The 22510-nt window shown below is 39.5% G+C and overlaps 1 protein-coding gene across 1 annotated transcript in view; it reads left to right on the top strand.

Moving 5' to 3' along the window:
* LOC134844836 (E3 ubiquitin-protein ligase HECTD1-like) overlaps window positions 1-22510 on the top strand; it is a 97540-nt gene that overhangs the window by 73748 nt on the left and 1282 nt on the right. Inside the window, exons 5-20 of the mRNA XM_063861652.1 lie at window positions 1498-1635; window positions 1838-3978; window positions 4225-4406; window positions 5246-5908; window positions 7016-7423; window positions 7556-8110; window positions 10415-10836; window positions 12587-12890; window positions 14479-14891; window positions 16011-16384; window positions 16566-16833; window positions 18891-19049; window positions 19204-19695; window positions 19852-20202; window positions 21266-21528; window positions 21889-22215. Coding sequence (XP_063717722.1) covers window positions 1498-1635; window positions 1838-3978; window positions 4225-4406; window positions 5246-5908; window positions 7016-7423; window positions 7556-8110; window positions 10415-10836; window positions 12587-12890; window positions 14479-14891; window positions 16011-16384; window positions 16566-16833; window positions 18891-19049; window positions 19204-19695; window positions 19852-20202; window positions 21266-21528; window positions 21889-22215 — 7460 coding nt within the window. The remainder of the gene's footprint in view (window positions 1-1497; window positions 1636-1837; window positions 3979-4224; window positions 4407-5245; window positions 5909-7015; window positions 7424-7555; window positions 8111-10414; window positions 10837-12586; window positions 12891-14478; window positions 14892-16010; window positions 16385-16565; window positions 16834-18890; window positions 19050-19203; window positions 19696-19851; window positions 20203-21265; window positions 21529-21888; window positions 22216-22510) is intronic.

The raw sequence follows: 22510 nt of genomic DNA on the forward strand, positions 1-22510 counted from the left end.
ATATAGCTTTCTCATTTGGTTTAGTTTTATTAAAAAGTTCAAATAATTAAATTTGTTTTTTACAATTTTCAAAAAAATTGCAGCCCATAAGTTTTTTTCTTCAAATACTTCAAAAATGAACAGTTAATTTTCGGTTTTTTCAGTTCATTGAAGTGTTTCCAAATTTATGTGAGCTGTTTGCATTTTGATTTCGATTTTTCACCAAATCAGCAAGAGAAACCTGTTCTAGCATGTATTATTGGCAGCAAATAAATGATTTCCAGGTTTTTTTTGTCAAAATTGGTTTCCGTTGTGCATTAAAACCAATTTTGTTGCACTTCGTGTGGTCATCTTGTCTGTATTGAAAACTCATAATTCTATATGCATTACTGTCGTAGCTTGGTTTGTCTGTTTAAAATTGAAAGTTTATTGAAGTTTTTTTCCGTTGGAAGGTGTCAGTGTGTTCTTGAAGCTATTTCACTTGAGCTTACGTGAAACTCTTTTTGCATGACTTTAATTGATGACATGATGTGCTGTGTTCTATTTAGGAGGACTATGACAGCCAATTGGGTGTGCTGAGTCTGATGGGAGACCTAGGAAGTAAGGCTGAGTCAGTGATAGTGGCCCAATTCGTGAGACTAGGAGTGGCAGAGAGAGTGAGGCGTCTGAGTGCTCTCTATGAAGAAACTACAGCAGCAGCAGCACCAGTGTCAATTGAAGATGAAAACAAGACGAAACAGGACAAAAATGTTGTGCAGAACATAATTGCTGAAGCAGGACCATCAGATGATTCAGAAGTAGATCCTGGAATAGAGGTAGTATTTTGTTTGTTTTCATTAAATAGTGACCTGGGTCCGTCGCTGCACATGTGACAATGTAATTGTAAAAATTGTTCACGGTGCCCGAAGGCTTTTGTGGACAGTTGGCACAAATCAAAACATACTTGGCATCTCCGGGAAAACTTTAAAACCACATGTTTCACCATAAAATTTATGTTTATGTGATGTAAATGGGCGAATACGTCGAAATGCCTCAATCATTGAAGATATTTTGAACGATGACTGCGCCGTGTATTCGATCCATTTATTTTTTTAGCTGGAAAGTGGAGTGGCATACTACTGGAAAGATTGGACAGTCATAAGAAGGCCCGCAAAATGCAGCTCAACAGGCGAGATTGAAAGCACAGAAGCATCAAAAGAAACTCAACCCGAATCTAAAGCAAAAGTTAAGACTCAAAATCAATTGAATGTCGATGACAACTCAGTTTACATTTTCAATAGATGGTGTGCAATTCAATTGGCCGTATCGTCTAATGGCTGGTTCAAGTACCTTATGGACAGAAATCTGTACACCATGTATTCAAGTGGCAAGCCCACAATAACCGAAGGAGCAGACTCGAAACAGGAGTTCTCTCGAAAACTGCTCCTTTCGAAGTCCGAAATTAAGCAACATCAAAAATCAGCAAGTGATAAGAAAACGGCTAATTACAGTGAGCCACAAGGAATTCCATTGTTCAAGGAGGAACTAGCGAGTGAAGAGGGACAGGTTGTCAAATTTGGTCCAAATTGGAGATTCGCTCTGAAAGCGGAGACAGCTGATTCGGGAATTCCAACCGGAAACGTCCAGCTACAGATATCAAATGTAGAAGGAAGCCAGGTCAGTACTTCACTACCGTATAATCTTTTTTATCAAGTATGAAATTTTTTGTCCTTATAATAGACACAGTTTCAAAGAAACAAAACTAAAGAAGATTTTAAAAACATGATTCATGTTTTGCAAGCCGAACTGGTCGAAACTTTCTCAACAATTTACAGGTTTTTCATGCGCTATTGACCTGCTAATCTAGTTACTCTTTTAGGCCACTTTGTTGAGTGGTTGGTCTGCACCTGGATTCGTGTTCCGCTCAATCGCCAACAAGAAAATTGATTTCAAGGCCCGTGTTCCTCTGCTGGAGGCAATCGCTGCTTCTCAATGGTGTGAACAACTGGATTCGAGAAAAACGATGGCGGTATCAGCAGCTGGTGCAAACAGTGGGAGGATTTTCGGACAGCCAGATGGCCCCAAACCAGCTACAGCGACGACAGTGACTGTGAAAAGTCAGGGCAGCAATAGTCAAGAGACAATGGTGACACAAAACGAACTACTGAAGCGAAGAGTAATCAAAGATGCAAATACAATTTACGAGAAACACTTGAAGCGACAGGCCAAAGAAATGCAAAGCAGCAGTGAAACGATGAGGCGTCTTTTCTTAGTGGTCAAGAGCTTAAATGGCGAAGATGCCACTGAAGTAGGAGACGGAAATTTGTTGAGCGAAGAAGAAGCTTTCAAGGAGATTGCTCGACTCTTCTCTTCTGACTCTACCGTGACTTCGTTTGAACTACAAAACTCTGGTCTTGTTCAGTCGTTGTTGAGCTACCTTTCCCCGAACTCAATTGAGGATGACAAGTCTGATAGTGTTGACAATAATTCACAAGATGAAGCCAACCGACGACTGACCTCATTTGGCAAGTGCATAAATGAAATTTACCCGCCCAGTTTAGCACTGCTGGCAAGGAAAATTGTTCAAGTTTTGGACTCAGTTGAACGTCTACCTGTGTTTCTTTACCCGATAAATCCCAACAGTGGATCAAACCAAGGTCTTGCTATGCCAAATATGCAGATACTCAATAAGAGGTTCAAGTTGCGCCTTGAACGACTGAATGAATGCAGTAAAGGTCCTCGATTGTTGGACAGATCTGGTCGTATTCTAAAAGTGGAACCACTGCTGACAAGTGAGACGTTGCACAGATTTTTGTTGAGAATTGTGGCTCGGCAGTGGTATGATAGAGAAAGATCTACATTCCACTTCCTGAAGAGCATCAACTCGGCATCGGAACCATTGAAATGTGAATACGAACATGATTTCGACAAGAATGGTATGGTGTACTGGATTGGAACCAATGCGTATACGTGCAGCGAGTGGGTCAATCCAGCCGAGTTTGGCGTTGTCCACGTGAGCTGCAGCGATGGGAAGAAACTGCCTTATGGCAAATTGTATCAGATACTTTCAAGGGATCAAACATTAAACGTCCACTCATCAGACGATAGACATGCATGGTTTGCATTTGACTTCGGAGTTCACTTTTTGCCTTCAGCCTATACGTTGAGGCACGCGAGAGGATACGGAAAGAGTGCGCTGAGATATTGGGCAGTCCAGTTTTCATATGATGGTATCAACTGGGTCGACTTTAAGACCCATATCAATGACAGCGCTCTCTCAGAGCCTGGAAGCACTTACACGTGGACGTTAGACCTGCCTTCAGGCACTGACACTGAAAAGGGATTCCGACACATGCGCATCATGCAAGGCGGAAAGAACTCGTCCAATCAGACCTGCTATATTTCAATTAGTGGCTTGGAGTTGTACGGGACTGTGTTGCGAGGGTGCGAAGATGAAGTGGGACGAGCAGCGAGAGAGGTAGATGCGATCAACAGAAGACAGAGAAAGAAAGTTAAATCCCAAGTGAGGCACCTGTTGAAAGGAGCACAGGTTGTGCGGGGTCCCGATTGGAAGTGGCGTGATCAGGACGGCGGTGTTGGTTCCGTGGGTACTATCACAGGTAACTTGCATGACGGATGGGTGGATGTGCGGTGGGACAATGAACAAACAAACAGCTACAGAATGGGAGCAGAGGCAAAATACGACCTGCAATTGTCTCCAGAATACGAAAGTGGACTCATTCAACAACAGAGATGTGCAGCTAGAGCAAGCGTGTCTACCAGTCAGATTGGAGCTCAAAATTCAACTCATAAAGTGACGCCAACTTTGGGCGCGAACGCGTCTGGCAAGTGCAAATCAACGCCATCTTTGCTATCTGTGGCTAAAGCTAAAGGAGATGACAAGAAGTCTGAAAAGATGGTGCAAAACGAAGGTTCAGTCGCAGGGAGCACAAACGGATCTCACAAGCAGGAACACAAAACTGCTGGTAGATGGAGACTCAAAGAGCAGAAAGCCGAAAGGTGAGCGTGATGGAAAATTTAGCTTGAGTTTAAAACTATTTTTTTAAAAAAAATATTTGATTGAGTTTGGTTTGAACGAATTTCTGAATGATAGCATACCTTTAAATAACCGAAGTTTCAATCGGGAACGGGGTGTTATCAGCTGAATTCTAAAAAATTATCAATTTTGATCAGAAGCCTTTAAGCTCAGAGATCACAAATATTAAATCCTGGCGCAAATATATGACAATATGTTTGTGTTTACAGTACTGTCTTCCCCAATACAAGTGGAGGACTGACGGCGATTGTGGCAGAGAATGAAGATGTGAAGAAAGTGTATCATCTGGTGCAGGAGTCAGTGGCCAGGGAGAAGGAGCACGCGAATGCCAAAGAGAGTATGAGTCAATCTGACCTACAAACTACAGGACAATTTCCTCCCAGACCCAAAGGTATCGTGGCGTATTTTCAAGTGTTGATGGTCAAAGTGATTTATCCTTAATTCTGGTCCTGTGGGTTTATGGGTTGGTTTTTTTCACTTGTTCCAACTATTGAAAATGGGGAGGATTTTTGTATTTGGGTGTGTTATTTTTTTCTACTCAAAATCAGTTACAACAAATAATCATCAGCCTGGGTTGAGTGATATTTCATATTGAGCCCTTTCAGGCGTGATTCGATATTAAAAGTTTCAAAAAATTTCACTGTCGAGAAAAACAGTTTTGATATCTCGTCTAAATTCGAGCGAGCAAAGCGGACGAGCACGCTTATTTTTGCTTAATTTAGACCTTTTATAATAGCTTATTTATGCTTTATTTTAATTTAACTCGAATTTGAAAGAATTTATTTTTATGATTTTTTTGTTTTTCTAGTTTTTTCTCCTTCAAAAACGGTTGCCTTTTTGGTTTTATTATAATATGACTGTCGAAGATACCCGTACGATTACCCATCGGTAATGCCTATTACCGATGCGCCACAACCCCACTAGAGAGTGGACTTCGATTATTTCCGAAACTCGAAAGGTTAAAACGTGATCATAAAAATTGATTTTTTTTTCTTTGAGTTCATTAACACCTTTCTAAATGCCTGCTGGTTATATTATTTTTCGGTAAACGAAAATCAACATTCTTTTACATGCTTAATCTTAAGCGCGTACAAATACTCATTGAAAATTATCGAAATACTTCAAACACCTAAATACTAGTAGCCTCACAAGTTCGAGGGAATTTACATGCTTTAAAATTATCTGTTCTAAAAATTAACTGTTGTGGTTAATAAACATTTAAATTTTCAGGCGGGAGAAAACACGCCGAATTGCCTCAGTCAAATAGAAAGATGACAATTGATAGGGAATCCAATCGGAGTGCTAGTGCAAATATTAATGCTAATAATCCGAACAACTACAATAACAACAACAACAACAACAACAACAAGAGCAATTCAAATAACCGAAAACAGACCAAGCCGTCGACTGCGTCTTCGCTTGTGGCACGTCTGTCCCTGTTTGAAAGACTTCTGGCAACTAGAGGAGAGCGGTTCCAAGTAAACCAGTTGGATGCAGAAAACGCCACTTCCCTGTCGGACTTGGCAGCTGAACTGAGCGATGAGATGGGAACCCTGATTGACCTGATGAATTTGATGGGAGACTTGCCTTCTTCGCGTGAACAACCGAGCGGAGGTACAGGGACAACTGGGAGAAGCATCGAAGACTCGTTTCTTCCAACTGACGAGTTGTTTGAACTGACTTCGGCAGCCGCTGGACTTCTGATGGAGAGCGACACTCGATTCGGAGCCGAGAGAAACAGCTCGAGTGAGCGAAGCAAAAGCAGAGTGAGCAGTGGTGGAGCTAATAACGAGGAGAGAAAGGAGTATCTATGTAGAAAGAGTTTAACCGGAGACGATGAAGTGAGCACTGGAGTCTTGACTGCTACAGAAAGTCAGGATTCACTTGTTGCCGGTTGGTTTAAAAGCTTTTTTCACTTATGTTTTTTTTTTACAATTTTGTACGTGTCTACTAGTCTTTGCTTTTCTTGTGAACATTTCTCAGAAATCTGTAAGAAATTGAGCTCGCTTTGTTTTGAAAATTCAATTAAATCTAGGTCCTTTTTCACTAGGTCTAGTCGGAAAGCGCGTCCCTTACGATCCTAACAGCTGGTTTTCGACTCGCGGACCAACTGTATTTTTCCCCGATAAAAGTTTTCTATTTTTTTGGGTTTGATCTTTGTCTCAATTCTTGTCGGCTAGTTTTCAGTTTTTTTAATGACCAATTTCAATATGTCCAATGACCAATTTAAAGTGTAATATCTAATTTTTTAATCATTGTATGTTATGTATATCGAAAGACCTTAAATATAATTTTTTTGCTGATGTTTTTTCGGCTTCTTGGTTTTCGACTCGGCTGAAGCTCTTCCAGGACTAGACGTTTTTCAGCTTAAAAAGCTTCAAAAAGATTAATCTCCTTGAGCTCTCAGCAGAACAGAGCTGCCTAAGTCTTCAGACATTGAGTATGTTTTTTTTCATATCCATTCATTTGTTCAGATATATGTTCCGACTATTGAAAATGGGGAGGAGCTTGGTATTGGGATTTTTTTTTCCTTTTTTCTTACGAAAAATCAGTTACCAAAAATAATCATCGGATGGTTCGAGTGATATATGCCTTTTTAGTTGTAATTCGAACGACATGAAAAATTTCAAAAAACAAATCCAAGTGTCGGCAAAAATCGGTTTTAATTTTTCGTGTAATTTAGAGCGAGTAAAGCGAGCGAGCATGCTAATTAGCTTAACTTAGGCTGTTTAAAATTGCTTATTTATGTTAAATTTTAGTTTTACTCGAGTAAAACTAGTTTTTGGACTTTTTTAACGCCATTAAAAAACTTCACAATTTGCCTATTTTACTATGACTGTACAATATGGCTACGCTGTAGTATTTTTTATTCAGATCATTTTATCAAACCACGGAGAAAAAAATCGACTTTAATTTGAAAACAAATTTAACCGGCTATCCTTGTTATAATATTGCGTTAGGTTTCTACCTTTTGTTAATTGTAGTTTGTGTTGGGTTTAGACGATGGATCGAAAAGTGGAAGCAGCATTTTTGGCTGTCCTAATCTAGCATCTGAACTGACAGAACAAATAGTCGCATCGGAGACGGAAATGATGACGCCATCTGCTGGTTCTCTAGCAACTTCCCCAGGAAACAACCCTGTGAGCGGAGTAGGGGTGGGCGGCGCTAACTTGATCAGTCTGAGTGTCCCAAATCTGACGTCTAGTGGATCAGCTCAAGCAGTAGGTGGCGAAGGAAATGCAGTATTAGAATCGGGACTAGAGCATGGAGCGGGAGGAGCTATGACTTTAAACGCAGTCAGTGCGAGTGATGTGACCAGGGGAATCCAATGGGACAGTCTGAACAGCTGTGGACTGAGTAACATAACGAGTGTTGCCTCTAACCCCGCAGCTGCAAAGCCTAATACAAGTTAGTAGCTGGTAATGAAAGTGCTGGGAACCCATTTTTTGAGGAATCAGGCGCTTTAATTATGTAAATGGGCATCAGTAATGAGAATTTTTGAAGCGCCTTGAATCAAAGCGAACGAACATTTGTTTTTAGTGTCTGGAGTGCCTGCATCCACCCAGAGCTCGGACATGTACTTCCTGACAAATTTAGTCAGCCAAACTACCCAGTCATTCCCAAGCCTCTCGGTGACCAAATCCACCACCACTGCCCAAGTCAACCCCTCAACCACCATGTCTTATCGCAAAGCAGCCCTCGGATCCCATATGTCTGGAGGCGGGACTGTACCAGGAGGCAATGGACGACTACATAGATTCGGATCCAGTGACTCGGACATGGAACAGCCTTCTTCCGTAGAGGGAAGCAGAGATAGGAGCAGAAATCGGTTCATAGATAGCAGCAACAGCGGTGCGGGAGACGGAAGTTTTCCTCTCATTGATGCCAAATCCATGAGTGACTTCTTTTCTGAGATTGACGAGGAGTTTGTCGAAGAGTTTCCGACTGCAGCAGAACTAGGATCCACGAGCGTGATGGCATCCAGAGAAAACCCGAGTGATGTTAATGCTAAAGTGCTGAACGACTCTGCACGAGGGAACTCATTTTCTCGAGAGAACAGCGCGGCTGACAAAGAAAAAATTTTCAACTCGACAGGCATGTTGTTAATTTACCATCCTTCATTCAATTCAATTTCACCGAATGAGTGGAATTTTCGACATCTGTGAAGTTTTGAAGATGTGTTTTTTCTAAAAACTTTTTAAAGGCATATTGACTTCTGTCTTATTTCACGTGTGCTAGCCGTCTTTTTAACGTTTGTCTATTATTTCTAGTGAAGCGAAGCTACACTTCGCTTCTTTGTAAAAAAAATATATCCGATCAAGTGTTTAAGATTCATTAACGTAAGGAATACTCTGATAAAGGTCTTGGTGTATTTTTTGTTTTTTTTTCAGGAAAAGGCCAAATTTGTTCGCACGCTAAAAGGAAGGCAAACTCCACTGTCAAACAACAAAAGTATAAAGGGCACGGAAAAAACGATCGAGTTCTAGTGTCGAAAGTGGAAATTAATTTACAGATTTCCCAACGAAATAGAAATTTTGATCCAGTTTTCTCTAATTGGGTTAATTTTATGAAAAAAGCTCCAATCATAGATTTTTCGTGAAATTCACAGAGCTTTAAGGGCATATATTTTTCTTTAAAATTCGAATTTGAAGTTTTTCAAAAATCAAGTTACTTTTCTATTTCCTTACGTTCATAAATTTTTACCATATAAATGTTGGCTATGTTCTTAAATTGGGTTGGTTTATTCGATAAAAAAATATCAATCATAGAAGGTTTTTGAAAATCGAGCTTAACGGTGAAATATTTTTCTTTTTTATACTCGAAAGATCTTTTTCGGTCTCTTTTGTCTTGAGGGCATTAACACTTTCCAACTGCTTGTTGCTGTTTTCTATGTAGTTTCTATGCTGTTTCTCGGCCGAAATTTTTTTATTTGGTTGACGAGATCTCTTAGAAAGTTCCTAGGTTTGAATATGGTCAAGACCTGTTATTTTGAATTTGGAAGTTTTGTTTCCAAAAAATTGTCTGCCTACTGTTTGTCTAATATGTTTTGTTAGTTGTCTTACAAAGATTTAGTTGTCTCATCACGGATTTTTCCTGTGCTGTAAGCATTAACCATTGTAATTACGTTTGCGAACGCAAGTGTTTTGTAATCGGGAACTAGACTTTTTTTCTCGTAAACAAGTTTTCTTACACATTTGTGATTGAAATAGATGTTACTTTATTATGGTTTCTTAGCAATTTTCAGGCTCCTTCTCTCTTCACCTGGAGGTAATGGTATGGATTTTGAGTCCCGGTCGGACTCTCTTTTTTCAATGTATGAAATTGAATGTTTTCCGGGAAAAATTGAAAAGTCAGACTATAGTTTTTCAGCTTATTTTGTCTCCTAAATTGCCTTACTACCTATTTTTTGCGCTGTAAGAAGTATTCATTTCAGTTCCAAGTATCGTTGATTAAATTCACTATCCCTGACTGGTGTATTTTGAATATTTTGGTGTTTTTTCCGCTTAGAATTTTTTTCGGCCAAATCGATTTCGGCTGATGTTTCGTCGGTTTAGTTAGCTTCTTTTGCATCGGCTTAGGGAAAAAATAGTTTTTCTTACTTTGGTTAAATCAAGTTAAATGGTAGTATAAAAGTTAAAATTCGAACTTTTAATCGCTCAAAATTTTTTCAATTACACTAATTTTCTTTTTTTTTTTGTTTTCGGGTCAATTAGAGCTTAGTACGTAATGGCGGCCTAGTGAACGCTCGGAAAGTACTAAAAGCTTGCTTAATGCTAGTGGTAGGTTTTCTCGTCTGTTTTTCTGAGATTGAATTGTTAGTTTTTTGGTAGCTTTCAATGGTAGCTTTTGTTGTATTGCAAGTGATGAGAAGCTCCGCTTCGCCTCTGCGTTGAAATTGTTTTCGATCTATTCTGTTTTTTTAGCCAAAAGCTTTATTAGTATTCAATTGATTTGGCTTGTTTTATCGGTTAAGTGACCTAATTTTGCGTTGTTGGGAAGAAACAATAGGTTTTTATCTTATGTTTATCGGTTTTTTAAATCGGTTTTAGAATCTTGTATTTGGCGAAGTTTTTGTCGGTTAGTTGATAGTCGATAGATAGTTCTGAATAGTTATTCAACGCCAGAAATTGTTTTTCTGGAAGTGTTTTCCTCAAATTGAATATTATTCAAGAAATTATGTTTTGTTATTTTTGTTATCTTTCCAAATTGTTAAATTTCAACTTATTGGCGTTCCTTTAGTTTCCTGTCTGCTAGATTGTAATGCTTTGTTTGTTTTATAACGCATGTGATGCGAAGATCCGCTTCGCCTCTATGATAATGATCATTCAATCAATTAAAAAGATTTTTGATCTCGCGTGCTTAAAAATATATAAAAAGTTAGAGATATTAGCGTTTCAGGAATGGGCAGAGCCTTGGACGCTGGAAGTGGGATCTGTTTGGACATCGAGGATATAGAGAACGACATGGATGACCAAGACGCCTCCATGTATAGAGACTTCCTCCACATGCACAGTCCAAGAGGCTCTTCATTTGATCCCAGTCACGTGATGAGTCTTTCAGATCGCATCAGTGCCAGTGCATCAGTCCAGTGTCCTCCCCACACTCGCCCGGCCTGCAGTCACCCGGAGGCAGAGAACGAGAGGGGCGTGCGAGATGACACACCCATTGACATGGACCAAGAGGAAGATGATGATGTGGATTCGGAGCTACACGTGATCTCATCCACCACGACTCCCCTGGACGAACCGAACATGAACATAGACGAGCAGAGGCCGAGACACTCCTCGAGAAGTGTGGTAGACGAGGATATTCTACCACCCGTTAGTGCATCTTGTCTGATAAACAAACATAATTTTATCCTGGACATCATGATATAAAACATCTGGCCGAGGATTTATTCTTTTTTCTACGAGAGTTTTTTGAATATCTGATAAAAATGCAGTTAAAATCTGTCGAATTTTGCATGTGCAATTCATTTAATATTATTTTCGATTAGCTGAGTTTTTGCTTTATGGCGGTTATCCGATCATGTAGGATTAATTGGAGACTGCATCACGAAAAAGTTAGGGAATAAACAGGCCTTTAGTTTTAAGTTAAAGGAAGGCTATGTACTAAAAACATTCTCCCATTACCCTCGCAGAATGAAGCGGATTCCGCTGAAGCCATTGACGGTGACATTCAAAAATCAAATGAGCAATCAGAGCTGGATGAAACATCCGAAAGAATGGATGAAACGGTCGAAGATGAAGATGACGAAGACAACGAAGAAGAATCTGACCAAAATGAAGAGGCTGAAAATGCTCAGCCGACAAAAAAATAATGAAGAAAACGAAGATGAGAAATATAAAGGGAACAATCGGCAGACTAGTAAAACATCTAAGCAAAATGATCACGGAGCCGGTGTTCAAATTTTGGTCCGCGATTGTTTGAAGATTCAGCGTGTGATGACGTTGAAAACGTCAAGTGGGCGTTGTCGCCACTTCAGCTTTTCAGCTAAGGAGGACGAGAACATGGAGACATCGGACGACAAAGTGAAAAATAGTTCACTCAACAACGACAGTGTTCGGAGACTCTCGGAGCGAAAACCTGAAGCGAGGTGACAGAAAAAATATTTGAATTGATCTAATGCCGGACTCACGCGTGGAGTGGAGCACATACACTACACTACACCTTCACTCAGCTGTTTACTAGATAATATTAACTACTTCGATCTACTGTTATTCGATTTTCAGCTGGCATTATTACATTAACCGAGTTGCGATTTGCTACTAATCATAACTTCCTTGATTGTTTTTACTGGTTGGTTGGCGGAACATCTTTAAACTGGCATATTGACTTCGAGCAAACGCCTGTCATGTTACGAGTGCATTTTACAACCCTAACTCGTGGAGCTCAACAAAAGTGCTCATTTTTAGTATCTATGTATTGCTCTGATTCTATTTGTCAAAAATTAAGCGTTTGTTTTATTCCTTCATTGGGAGCTGGTGTTTGGAGAACAGTAAGGTGCTATGGTACCATTTTTAAACTATTAGATTATAACTCTGAAGACGGTCGATTCGAGCGCCCTTGGGGGCAAATTCTTTTTGCTTAACACAGCTTATTTATTTTAAATTTGCGTTTGAAAGCTCCCCTTTGCCTGTTTGTTTTGGAAGTGCAGCTTCGCCTCTGTCCAATAAATTAATTTATATCCGTTGCAATAAGACGGCGTTTCGAAGTGTCCGATAATTTTACAAAGTCCGCTGTTTTCACCGGATTGGATGCTACATGCAATTTACCTTTCACAAAATTCAGCAACAGTGATATCGGAGCAGTTTTTTTTTTGAAATGTTGAAATAGTGACTTAGTGGCGCTTATTGGAATCGGGATAAATATAGCGTTGTTGTAACATTTTATCTTTATATAGGGAGGATTGCTATTAAATTATGTAATGGAACGTAGTAGTGTGGTTCTGACATGCCATTGGCGTTGATGTCGATCTATGTTTAATTTCAGTTCGAAGCACCCAATTTGTTTGCTTTTCGACAAAAATGTCTTGTAGTGCGTGCTCATTGTGCCCATGTTTCATTCCAGGATGTGGACGAGATAGAGGAAGATGACGAAGATGAGGACGTCGAGGAAGACGAGGAGATAGACGACGAGATACGCGACAACGAAGAAGAGGAAGAAGAAGAAGAAGATGACGATGATGAGGATCTGGAGGAAGATGAGGAAGACGAGGACCTAATCAATCAGGATCAGGACGAGCAGGATGAGGACGATGAAGACGACGAAGAGGATGAGCTTGACGATGATTTGGATGACGAGGAAGAGGATGAAGAAGATATGTACGGGGAGGCGGCACATATGCGATCGGAAGCAGTTTCTGGCCAGAAAGGTATATTTAGACATGTGTAAACATCAGCATATGAAAAAATATTGTATCCAAACAAATGAATTCATCTGCCTAATTTTTTGAATCGCTTTGGTTGAAAAGCAAATATGCTTGCCGCACCTGAGCGTAATAGAAGAAGGTCTACGAGCGTAATAGAAGTAATAGAAGAAGACGAAGAAGAGTTTTTTTTATTATTGTTAATGGTAAATATGCATATAACGATAATTTAAACATGAAGCACCAGAAACAGTGAGCGGACATTTAACGAATCTAATTGGGTTACAGAGCACTGCCCGTTTTATCAAATGAAATAGGAAATTTGAGATTTTAAAGAAAAGGAAAATATTATAAATCTGAAAACATAAAAGAAAATATTGGAGAAAAAAATACTAAAGTTTGAATGAACATAAAGCAGCAGATTTATGGATTGTCTAGACAGGTTAATGACATAAGTTCCGAGCTCTGCATCAATATTTAAAATGATTGTTCAATCGTAGTCGGTATAAAACCAAATTAAATAAGAAAATAGTTCAAATTCATCACTCATAATTTGTGCAACTCATAATTTCTGCAAGAAGTGATATTGGTCGATAGTTACTGACATCCAATTTCGATCCTGCTTCATATAAAGGATATACTACCGCTTGAGCCATAGCGGTAGGAAAGCATCCTGATTTAAAGGATAGTTCAATGAGTTTTTTCAAGAAGGGAACAAATGCGAATGAAATAGCTTTAGCAAGTAGATTACTAATTATGTCTATTCCAGAAGATAATTTGTTCTGTAGCGCTTAAAGAATGACTTCATTTTCATATTCAATGGTTGAATTTAAACGCATGCAAAAACGAGGCTCTGAATAAAGTTGATCGGGTTCTAAATTAGGTATTTGATTAGCTAAATGACTGCCAATAGAAGAAAAAAGTTATTGAACTCTTTTGCAATACCTTAGCTGGTTTTTCGCTAACAACGTCGCCACTACTTCCATTTACCGAAACTATTGTTCTACTTGATGTATTTTTCATACCCCTTTAAATAATTTAGTAATTTGTATACTTTCCTTGAGTCACCAATACAGTTTTTGATTTAATTATAGTAAAACTTTTTTTTACATTTCTTAATTTCAATTTCAACTTTACTCCTGGCAAAAGGAAATCTTGCTCTAAAGTTACTTCTGTTTTTCGATCAAGCTTTATGAAGTCTGTTACGCTTGAATTTTAAGTTTTTTATACGATTGCACAACCAGGGGCAGTCAACGTTTCGTTTCCTGGTTTTTGATATTCTAAGCGGAGCATATCTATTTAAAATATAGTCGCATAATAGAAGAAAACAGTCTACTGTTTCAAACAAGGTTTTTGTTTTCTTTGAAAATATTTGGTTACATGTATGTCAGTAAACTAAACTAGTTGGAAAAATAATCAAAGCGAAATTCATATACTCTGGAAGTACTCTATTTCTGCTGTTGTATAGAACAATACGTGATTTATGTGTGTTTCGATGGACTTGCTATCAAGTGTCTGATTTTTTCGTGTATGTGATTTGCTGCTTTTTCTGAAAGTGTTTCTTAATCAATTAAATAGAGTTTTGTTTTCAAAGATGATGCAAAAATGCAGGCAGCCAGTCAGCGTTCAGCTACTGCGCATTCGGCTATGCACAGATTCACGTCTAAAAAGTCTTCGCACGGAGTTCCTCCGAACGGATCTGTGAGCAAAGCTAACTCCAAGTCCAAAATCCCAGGTAGTGAGAACTGCACCTCCATGCGAACAATGAATGTTACGAAAGACTACACTGGCATGCTGAGAAGACGAAGAGGCGAACACTGGAGACATCACCAGAACCACTCAGCCCACCCTCCCGCCACTCACTCCAGCCAGCCGAATGAAAACACTAATGATGAGATCATCCTCAAAAGGGCATTCCCCGCCTTTGTTCCAGCATTCGATCCTCGTCCCGGTCGTACTAATTTGCCGGCCAACGTCGATTTTGTGGTCGAGAATTCCTCGCTCACGGTGGGATATTTCAAAATTTTTTTCAAAATTATCTAAAATCAAATTACTGTTTGATAAAAACAGGTGTTATGAAAATGCATGGGATTGGGGTTTTTTTTGTTTACCCTTCGATAAGCAAGGGTATTACAATCGGGTACTAGACTTTTTTTCCTGTAAACAACTTTGTCCACAGGATGACTGAATTTTTGTCATCTCCAAATGTATCTCTATTCTCTGTTTCTACTTAAGATGCACGTCTAACAGCTGTAATTCAAAATCTGGCTTCGAATGTGGTAATTGTTTTACAGCTGAAAATATTTTAGATGTAAGTTGATTTTTTGTCAACTGTATTGATTTCGACCCATTTTTTTGTCGGCTTGCTTGCCGGGTAATTAATTCTGTAATTTTTTGTAGATTTTTCGATGCTTTTTTCTTCATCTTCATGAAGGTAAATATATTTCATAGTTTTCTGGTTTTTATAGGCGCCAAAATGAAACTTTTTTCGAATTTTTCTGCTCGAAATTTTTCATTTTTTTGCAAATAAATTTTCAGTTTTTTTTGCGGATGCATGGTTTCTGATTTTTTTTGTTCTGAAAAAGCATGAAACTAGTTTTAGTTTTAAATAGTTAGGAGTGTTTTAGTTTTTAGCATTTTTATTTGAAATCGATTCAAGTTGATTGTTTAACGTATTGTTTCAGTTTGTCAAAAATTTGATAAATTTCCAGTCTACAATGTCTACAAAAGAAAGAATGTGGCGGCAGTTCTGCACGAAACTTAGGCGTGTGGTTCTTTCTGGCCGAAATTTTTGAAAAACTTATCATGTTTTTTTTCCATTGTGCGTTTTTTTTTCGTTTTTTTTTGCTGTGATCTAGCGCTTACCGTTGCGTATATTTATTTATTTTTTTAATTTATCTGTGATTGTTTTTATCGGATATGCAGATTCTTTTGGTTTTTGAAACTCCTCAAAAATTACCCTCCCGAATCTGATATTTTGGTTTGAATGGGTAAAAGCAGACACTGGATTGATTCTCAAATTGTTTTTGGTGAGATTAAGATAATGGAACATTGATCAAGTTATTAGTCTGTTTTTCTTATGGATAGAGAAGAATCAATTATATTTCGGTTTGTTGGATGTTTCAGCCTGCAAGTGTGAGCAATGGAACCGGACTAGTTCAATCGTCCAGTCAGGATTCGAGCACTGCTGCGCCTCAGCAGAGCAGAGCAGCTGTGGCGGCCGACAGTGAAGTGAAGCGACTGCGTCTGTTCCTCAAACTGCAACAGAACCCTTCTGACTCATCTGCAGCTGAGAGTGGGAGTGAGAGGCAGGTGTTGAGGCTAGAACTGACTGGAGGGGTGGGGGCGGCTGTGGAGACTAGTGTGAGACAGAGAGAGGAGACTTTGATCAGTTGTGTGCAGAGACTGCACTTGATGAGTGTTATGAATGGCAACAATAGCAAAAGTGTCAACAGTCCTCCAAGTGTGACTGGACGAAGAATGTGGGATATCACTTACGTGTAAGATTGGTTTGAAGCACTAGTATGCTTACGATTATATTGAAAGTCAAGGGCTATCAGAAAATTTAGTGGATATGAAGTGCAGCCTGATTTGTTTGAAATTACTTTACGCGATTTGAAATAGTTACAAGTTAATGATCTGGTAGAGTGAAGAGTCTTTAAAGGGTACTGTTTTGATTAGGATAGAATACATGGAAGATGAAGAAATGCCGCCATGGAGCGTGGAAGACGTGGAGAAGGAAACCGTATCGAATGAAGAAGTGAAGAGTTTCCTAGAGAAGCAGGGTGTGACTCTGTCTCATTCAGAAGACATTAAACGGGAAGGGAGCGAGGACAAGGAAACAGTTAATTCGCAGAATGCTGAAGACGATGTACTGCGCTCAGCGGTGGACGTCAGCGCGGGATCCTCCGGTGACCGAGTAAAACAACATATTTTGACCACGTACAAGGTAATATGTCTTAACCTTGCTGTGAGAAAGTCTCAATTGAATCTGAAAGACACCTAAAATTTGTTTGCTGTAGCCTAACGCGTTATCTAATAAGTAATTTGAAAGTTTCAAACGCACTATTTCGGATATAATTTTTTAATGGATGATTTCTTTGATGTGTTGCAGTTTTTTCGGTATAATGTTCCGCACATTCGCATTGTTCTATTAAGTTACATAGCTTGCGCGGAGCCTCTATCTCTTTGAATCTTCTAATTCTGAATTTTTACTGGAATCCATGCGTGAGCTTCGAAAGCTGATCATGGTCCCCTAGCTTCTCTGTATTTAATCTTTTTTGTGACTCGAACTCAATACTAGGAACATTTTTCATTATCAGTTTAAAATTTATTTCAGTGATCACAAACTGCTTCATCATTTGCTTTCATGAAACTTCCAAATGTTCTAAACGCAAGCGCAAGAATGCAATAAGTAAACAAAGAAAGTCTCATGATTGAGTCATATAGCTGATTTCACAAAAGTGACTTAGCGAGCGGTTTGTTATGCGATCAGTGACTTTTCCAATCAAGGTCACAGGTTTTAGGGGAAGTTTTTCAACATTACGCACATTCTTTGCTTAAATAAATGCGCGCGCTGTACAATCTGGTTTTTAAAAAAAAAGAATGTGAGAAAGTAGTAGAGAAAGTCGGTATCGTTAATTGGTGAAGGAACGAGGAGTCTTTTCTGTTATACGGCCCAAAATTGTTCAATGAGCTTCTGTTAATAATTACTCTTGCGATAGCAAGGGTATTATAATCGGGTGCTAGACTTTTTCCCGTAAACAATTTTGTCCCCAGACTCATTGGACTCCTGGTTGTACCTTCCTTGGTTCATAATGAATTCAAATTTTGTAGAGTCTCGTGTACACTTAGCCTGGTGGCAAAGAATACGCCTGGGACGGCAAAGTTCCTGAGTTCGAATCTGACCAGGACCAATTTTTTCAAACGGTAAATATTCGGGATCACAAAACTTTCGTCCTATTATTTGTCAGCTTATGTTTTGTCGGCTAAGCCACATCTAAGAATCGTTTATTTTAGCTGTAAACAGTTCTCACTGCAGTTCCTTTTAGCATTTTAGAAATCCGGCCGAATCGAAATTTGCTTTTCACGTTTTTGTGAGTGTGTGTGTGCTCTGAGGGAAAAGGGGACTTAACATTTTTATAAGTTTTGAATTTTTGTCGGCATGAAGGGCTTATGCTCAGGTATTTTCGGGTTTGTTATCGCTTGAAAATTGTAAATTCGAATCGAATCAACTATTCGGCGCATCAACAACAGCTTGAGATGGCAAAGATTTGCGCTTCGAATCCCGCCGGGCCCTTTTATTGCAAACTAGCTTTTCGGATTATCAGGGAAGCAGTAGGTTCGACAACTTGTGAACCTTGTCGAGCAGTCGTGGTCAAGTGGGTTAGGCACATCTCTCTTAACACGAGGGTTATGCGTTCGAATCCCGCTTCGGTCACGGCTGGAGGGGTCCCAGTGTCATCCGCCTCCTCAAGGTGGGACCGGCTGCGGCAAAATGGATGACATCTCCCCCTCCCCCACGGTTGGTCCTGCACTGAGCAGGCCGGGGGCAAATAAAAAAAAAAACAACTTGTGAACAGAAACAAACCTAGTAGAGTGGAATTCCTCATACGCGAAGGACCGAATGCGCGAAAATAAAAATCAGGCAATTAGATTTCAGTAATCTAAAATTTGGAAAGAAAGTAATCATTTACATTGACTGGATATTGATATTCGCCGAATATAAAAACGGCAGAAATATGCAAAATTTTCAAATTGTCACTGACCGCCGCCTAATTGGAATAAATTTTATATTTCGAGGGTTTCGTTATGAAAGAAGCAAAATATTGCTTCATTTAATTCATTTTAATTGAATGGCAATTGTTTCGTTTTGAAAATTGACTTTCGGCTAATTTCGTTCTCGGTCTTTCGCTCACGAGTTTTTTTGGCTCATTCGGTCCTTCGCGCATGAGAATAGCCCCCTTAATAACGTTTGCTAATCTCAAAATAAATATTTTTTTTCAGGAGTTAATTGCGAAGGTGCCACATAACAATGTAAGTAGAAGCCCGGAAGCGTGTAAAACTCAAGAAGTTGACGGGTTGATGCAGCTAGTCTCTCTCCTGCACACAGTGTCCAAAGATGTCTGGAATAAGATGGCAGAGGACGGCAATGACAACGAATCTGTAAGTTTATATGAATAACCTACACTTCACTCAATATAGCTGAAATTGTTTTTGAGAGCGGAATCAGTACCGTCAATTTTAAGTAGGGGGTCGAGTAAGTGCTCCAATAAGTAAGATCACTTTCAAGGGAAATGAAGAGTCACAAACGTTTCAGATGTTCGATCTCTCTGGGGATGAAGGAGGCAACCTGGAGCAATTGGATGAGTGGACTGTACCTCGACTGAACGAAGAGTTCGTCTCGCAGAAACTCACCCGCAAAGTAGAACAGCAACTACAAGACGCATTGGCTCTATGTGGAAACGCTCTCCCCCACTGGCTCCCCACAGTCATGCACACCTGCCGGGCTCTACTGCCGTTAGAAACGAGACAGGCGTACCTTTTGGCAACTGCTTTTGGCACAGCCAGGGCGATAACCTGGTTGCAGGACAGACTAGACACTGCGCTGGAAAATGCTTCTGCTTCCGCTAGTGGATCTGGGGGAATGAGGAGGACCACTTCGTCGGCAGCGGGAGGCAGCGATGACTCAATGGAGTATAGAGTGGGGAGGCTGAAGCACGAGAGGGTCAGAGTGACAAGAGACAGTGAGATTCTAGACAGAGCAATGGTGATCATGAAAGTGCACGCTGACAGAAAATCCATGCTAGAGGTAGATGTTGTCTTAAACTATGAGATACGCAAATTTCAATGGGCTAAACTACTTTTTCAAATCAAAGAAATTTCAAAATCTCAAGCTGTTAAAATGTTTGCTGTTCCGTGCTCTGTTGCAGTTTTAACTGTGTCTTCTGTTGTTATTGCTGTGCAGATTGAGTTTGAGGGAGAGGAAGGAACTGGGTTGGGTCCCACCCTCGAGTTCTACTCTCTGATTGGGGTGGAGCTGCAGAAGAAGAGTCTGGCAATCTGGCTGTGCGATGACGAGGAACCAAGGAAAGAAGCAGAAAACATCGGAGAACTCGAAGAGAAGAAAGCGATAGACAAAGTGTGGAACAAGGACAGAGGACTGTTCCCTGCTCCTTATGCGCCACAAGTGGATATCAAGCGGGTGGAGAAAGTGTTCTTCTTCATGGGGGCGTTGTTCGGCAAGGTGCTGCAAGATGGCAGGAAGATCGACTTGCCCATCAACAACCACGTGCTGCAGCTGCTTGTCTCGACCCAGGTCAGATATAAGTAATTTACGCGATTAATATCGGTCGTAAGAAGCACTGTGCAATGTATCAAGTGTCAGATTGGACCAGATGGGGTGTCCCGTGTAATTTATAGTCTTTTGGGATCAATTCAAATGCATCTGTTTACACTTGCAAAGCAATGTGTTATAGTACGAACTTTCTTTTTTTTACCAACCTAAATCGCAAATATTGTTGCGACTAAATCGCAATTATTGTTGCGGCACCCCAATAATGATGTGGCACCTTTACAGCTTTTTGATAGCATGTGCTTTGACATTCGAATAGTATTAAATTAACACAGTTGATGCATTTTTAATTCATCAAATGAACCGAAAAAAGCAATTTTTTGAAATACGTGACTTATACATAATGGGGCTTTATGATTTGCGATTTTTTTACACGCAGAATTGTATCTTTTTGTATCTGATGCTACTTTGCTGAATCAAATTGGCAATTCATTAGCATATGCAGCTGCATTATTGGTGGCTAGTTTTTGAAAATCAAAATTGCTAGGTCGCAGATTTTTGCTAATTCGAGTTTTTGCTAAGCCCCGAGTTTTTGCAAATTCGAGGCTAATTTATATTTTTTTCTTATGTCACTTGATAGAGCTGCTTTTTGGTCTTGTTCTCGCAAGTGTTTGCGAAGCACAGCTTCGCCTCTGTTCAAAGTTAGGTAAATTGCACTCTTTCATTTCGAAAGTGGAAATGTCGCGAAAATACGTGAACGGCTTCTTGTTTCGAGAATGGATTTTCATTTCCAGATTTTCCAGCGAAATAAAAAATGCTTTGATCAGTTTTTCTCAAATTGGGTTAATTTTATAAATAAAAGTGTCAATCATGAATTGTTCTTGAAATTCAAAGAGCTTTACGGCCATGAATGTTTGTTTTTGAAATTGGATTGCTCGAAAAACAAGTCAATATTTTTTCTGTTTCCTTGAGTTCATGACTCTTCCAACTGTCTGTTGGCCATGTTCATTAAACAAAATTGCTCGAATTCGACTCTGGATTTGCGGTGGATGTGGTTGTTACGATGACTATTTTGCTCCCTTGTTAGATTCCCCAGGATGCCAAGCCAGACATGAGCGAAGTGGAGAAGTGGCTGCTGAGTGAGGTTGAGAGTGAATCAGTTGTGTGTTCTCTTCTGGAGAGCACAGTGAGCGATCACGTGGCCAAGTTCATCGGCCAGCTGCAAAGACTGGCTGCTGAAAAGAGACACATTATGGAAGATGCCACATTGAATGAGGAGCAGAAACAACAGATGATTGAACAGCTCAAGTTCAAACATGGAGATGCTGAGATCAAATTGGAGCATCTAGGGTAAGCTGATTCATGAAATCGGTAGAAAGAAATATTTGACCGGAAGTAGCTGAAGTAGAAAGCGTTTACTTGGAACAAATTTCTCAATTACGCGTTCTATTTTTGAGAGATTTTAAATGTAAAAACAAAAAATCTACCAAAAATGTACTCTCGTTGTTTTCCTTAATACGGAGCCGACATAGTTTAAAATATCACGTTTTCGACAAGATTTTCAGCTGATTTCTGCAGTGAAACGAATCAGCAAGGAGTTCTGACAAGTATTAACAACCAGTTAGAATTAAGGCTGTTTACCGTGAAAACATAGAGCAATATTTTGCAAATCACGAAAACCAGTACCCTTTCAATCTGTTTTTGTTCTAGCATATGTTTTTCATATTCTGCGTCCTCCTCTGTGTATGGCTTCACAGAAGTTGGTCTGGTCGATGGAGGCACTGAAATTATTCTGTCTATGGACAATGTGGAACAGTATATCAAGGCCTATACTGAGTTCGTGTTTTGTCATGGAATCAAGAGACAGATGACTCAGCTGCTGAGTGGGTTGCGCACAGTGTGTGACGTCAGCAGGGTGTCTGGAGTTCTGTCTGCTGAGGAGTTGAAGTTGATGTTGTGTGGGGAGCAGAAGTTGCAGTGGACTAGAGAAGACGTCGTCAACCACTGTCAGCCCAAACTAGGATTCACAAGAGACAGGTAGATGAAGTTAATATATATTTTTTGATATTAAACAATCTAACATGTAAATCAGACCAGGTTTCTAATACTCATACATATATCACGGTAAATCGCTGAAATGTAAGTCATGAGAAAAATGAGTTGGTTTTGCAATGCTGTACGAATTTAAAAGTTTCAATGAACGTAGTGAATATAGGTCGTGATGATTTTTTGCTGGAAAATATAATTTGTTCAGGCTCAAATTTGATTTTTCGCGGTTTGGCATTTGCTTTAATATTAAGTTCAGTTCATTTCCTTTGTAAAAAGGAAGGCA

Source organism: Symsagittifera roscoffensis, chromosome 4 (assembly GCF_963678635.1).
Source record: "Symsagittifera roscoffensis chromosome 4, txSymRosc1.1, whole genome shotgun sequence".
Classification (NCBI taxonomy): Eukaryota; Metazoa; Xenacoelomorpha; order Acoela; family Convolutidae; genus Symsagittifera; species Symsagittifera roscoffensis.